Genomic DNA, 2688 nt, shown 5'->3' on the forward strand with positions numbered 1-2688 from the left:
TTGAATAATCATAATGCACACTGCGCCCGGAAATGGTTGGAGCGCCCGAGATCGCCCGATTGGTCGTCGCAACAGGGAACGGTGCTCCCAGGAGCGGCGCGGGTGTTTCACCCGCGCCAGGAAGGTCTTCCGGTTGCCCCTCGCAGGCTTACACGCAGCGGTATTCCATCATCGGAGCGGTCGAAATCCAAATTTCCGATTATCAATACTTTCTTCTGCCGTGCCATGTGCCGAGGTTGCCGCGAATGCGAATGGACATACGATTCGGTGGTTTTCGGTGTGGGCCGGCAGAGGCACGGCAGGACGGCACACGGATTCTTGATAATTTGCATTATTTATGAGTTCGATAATGCCGGCGACATGCTTCGTATGATCTTCGCTCACTCCAAAACGGACATAGCTTCGGTGAAAGATTTACTAAGTTGACTTGGAGATTGGTGCAAAACTTTCGATTCGACAGCTTCTCAGCTCACGGTTCTCTGCGCAGATTGGTTCGTCGATGGAGCTCAGCGCCCAGCCACACCATTTTGGGGGGATGAAACTTGGCAGGGAAAGGTTTTTTGGCAAATAATTGAACGATTTAGCAGATTGTCTCGTCACAACACATTTGCGTACCGGAAGTGATGGCTACGGAAGACGGACAGTTTGATCCCAGTTTATCAAAACTGTCCCACAGGCGATCGCAAGATGCATCGTGCCTGAGGTCTCAAAAAAGAACCGCAGTGGGTCTATTCAAGATGAGGCGTTGACAAATAAGGCAACTTTAATATGGCAGACTTTTATGTACCAGAAACGCCTGGTATTTTATGAAACATGGATAAATAGCCATACAAAACATATTACCTTAATGAATTTTTGAAGTACCATTTGTTGTATTCTTTCATGTAGACTTTTGCAAATATGTTGTGCATCCTATTTTTCTATTATCGAGGTAAAATAGGTAACATATATAATTAATCTTCTGTGGTATAATTGGTGATGATATCCGAGTAATTGTCATGCCGATTGCATAACTTGGGGCGTTGAAATACCTTAAAATATCGAAAAATAACTAACTTACTATTCCTGAACACCTGTATTTGAGATAAAATGTTGAATTTCATTTAAGAATTTGAAACTGTAGATTCGTAGATCCATCCTGAAACCATCAATGTCCGCCTGCCCCATACCCCATACCTACCTGTGCGGTGCCTTCTCAGTCACTCACTCTTCTCATTTTCCATTCGGTTTCAATTTTGCCCCTTCCGATTGATTAGTGCCACCCAATATTGATGACTCCGTGTCGTCGAGTGACGTGATCGTCCGGGAAGGTGCCAACGTGACGTTGCGCTGCAAAGCGACCGGAAGTCCTCCACCGTCGATAAAGTGGAAGCGCGACGATAACACGAAAATTGCCATCACTCGGAATAACAGTGGTAAGTAGTGCCAACACTCCATCCGCAGCGGGATACGTCGGGGCATTTTTCATTTTTCGCGGCCACTTGAGTGTCAGTTTAGTAGAAATGGTGTACGCTGCTGCTACTGCTGCTAATTGATTAACTTCATCTTTCATCTCCAGTAGTCCTCGAATGGGAAGGCGATGCCCTGACACTGTCGCGAGTGTCACGCTACGACATGGGCGCCTACTTGTGCATAGCAACGAACGGAGTACCGCCGAGTGTCTCGAAGCGCATTAAAGTCAGTGTTGATTGTGAGTATAGTGTGTACCGGAGTAGGCCGGCGTAGTCCATCAACTGTCCAGCCAACGGCCGGCACTCTAAACGTTGTCATGGCACGTGGGCCAATCGACATCGTTTGCATAGATTGATGTACATGCGGTTGTCGTGATTGTTTTTTTCCAACTAAATCGGGTGCCCTTTTTGTATCTCATGTCCTTGTGTGCGTAGTTCCACCGATGCTCTGGACCCCGCATCAGCTGGTCGGCGTCCCGGTCGGCTTCAATACAACCATCGAATGTAACATAGAAGCCCATCCTACCTCACTCAACTACTGGACGAGGGAGAACGATCAGATGATACACGATTCGCAAAAGTACAAGTAAGTGTCAACCTCGTAGCTGTCTGGATTTATTTGTTACAGAAATTAACCGAATGAAACGAAAACATGGCTCTAAGTTCGTAGAACCTTCAAGCGTGTTTTGCGAGATGAAATGACACACTAATTGCCTGCATCTAGGCGCAATATTAGAATCGGGTTTAAAAATGTCTGCTCATCAATTTAGTTTAGTAATTTTAGCTTAACAATTAGTTGCTCATCAATTTAGATATTCCATAAATAAACAATGAAATATTTTTTTCACTTTATAATAACGTTCATCGTTTTGCAGAACCGAAACAATTCCCGGGAACCCTTCGTACAAAGCCGTAATGCGATTGCATATAGCCGACGTGCAGCACAGTGACTACGGTGTCTACAAGTGCATCGCTAAGAATCCTCGCGGCGAAACGGACGGCAGCATCCGGCTGTACTGTAAGTGTAAACGCTACATGTATTTATTCTTACAACATAATCTCCAGAAAAACAACCGTTACCATAAATGGGTGAATGGGTGCCTCGAATGGTCAAAGTTGAAGCGAAAGATTAAAAACCGTGAACGAAGCAAAGCATTATTTTCCGCCACACTAATCGGTGGCCGTGTGCTTACTTCCGTTTACCACCTGTTGCATGCTTGCCGAAGGTGGTGCTTGG

The 2688-nt window shown here is 45.7% G+C and overlaps 1 protein-coding gene across 1 annotated transcript; it reads left to right on the top strand.

The window, feature by feature from the left end:
* Positions 1-1256: 1256 nt before the first annotated feature.
* Positions 1257-2469, top strand: LOC128276895 (lachesin-like; the record flags this gene model as incomplete). The annotated part of the gene is made up of 4 exons (XM_053015353.1): positions 1257-1415; positions 1559-1690; positions 1887-2037; positions 2327-2469. Coding segments are annotated over 4 exons (585 nt in total), but the record flags the coding sequence as incomplete, so codon positions are not given.
* Between the last annotated feature and the right edge of the window lie 219 nt (positions 2470-2688).

The sequence above is a fragment of the Anopheles cruzii genome, unplaced genomic scaffold, assembly GCF_943734635.1.
Source record: "Anopheles cruzii unplaced genomic scaffold, idAnoCruzAS_RS32_06 scaffold02888_ctg1, whole genome shotgun sequence".
Lineage (NCBI taxonomy): Eukaryota > Metazoa > Arthropoda > Insecta > Diptera > Culicidae > Anopheles > Anopheles cruzii.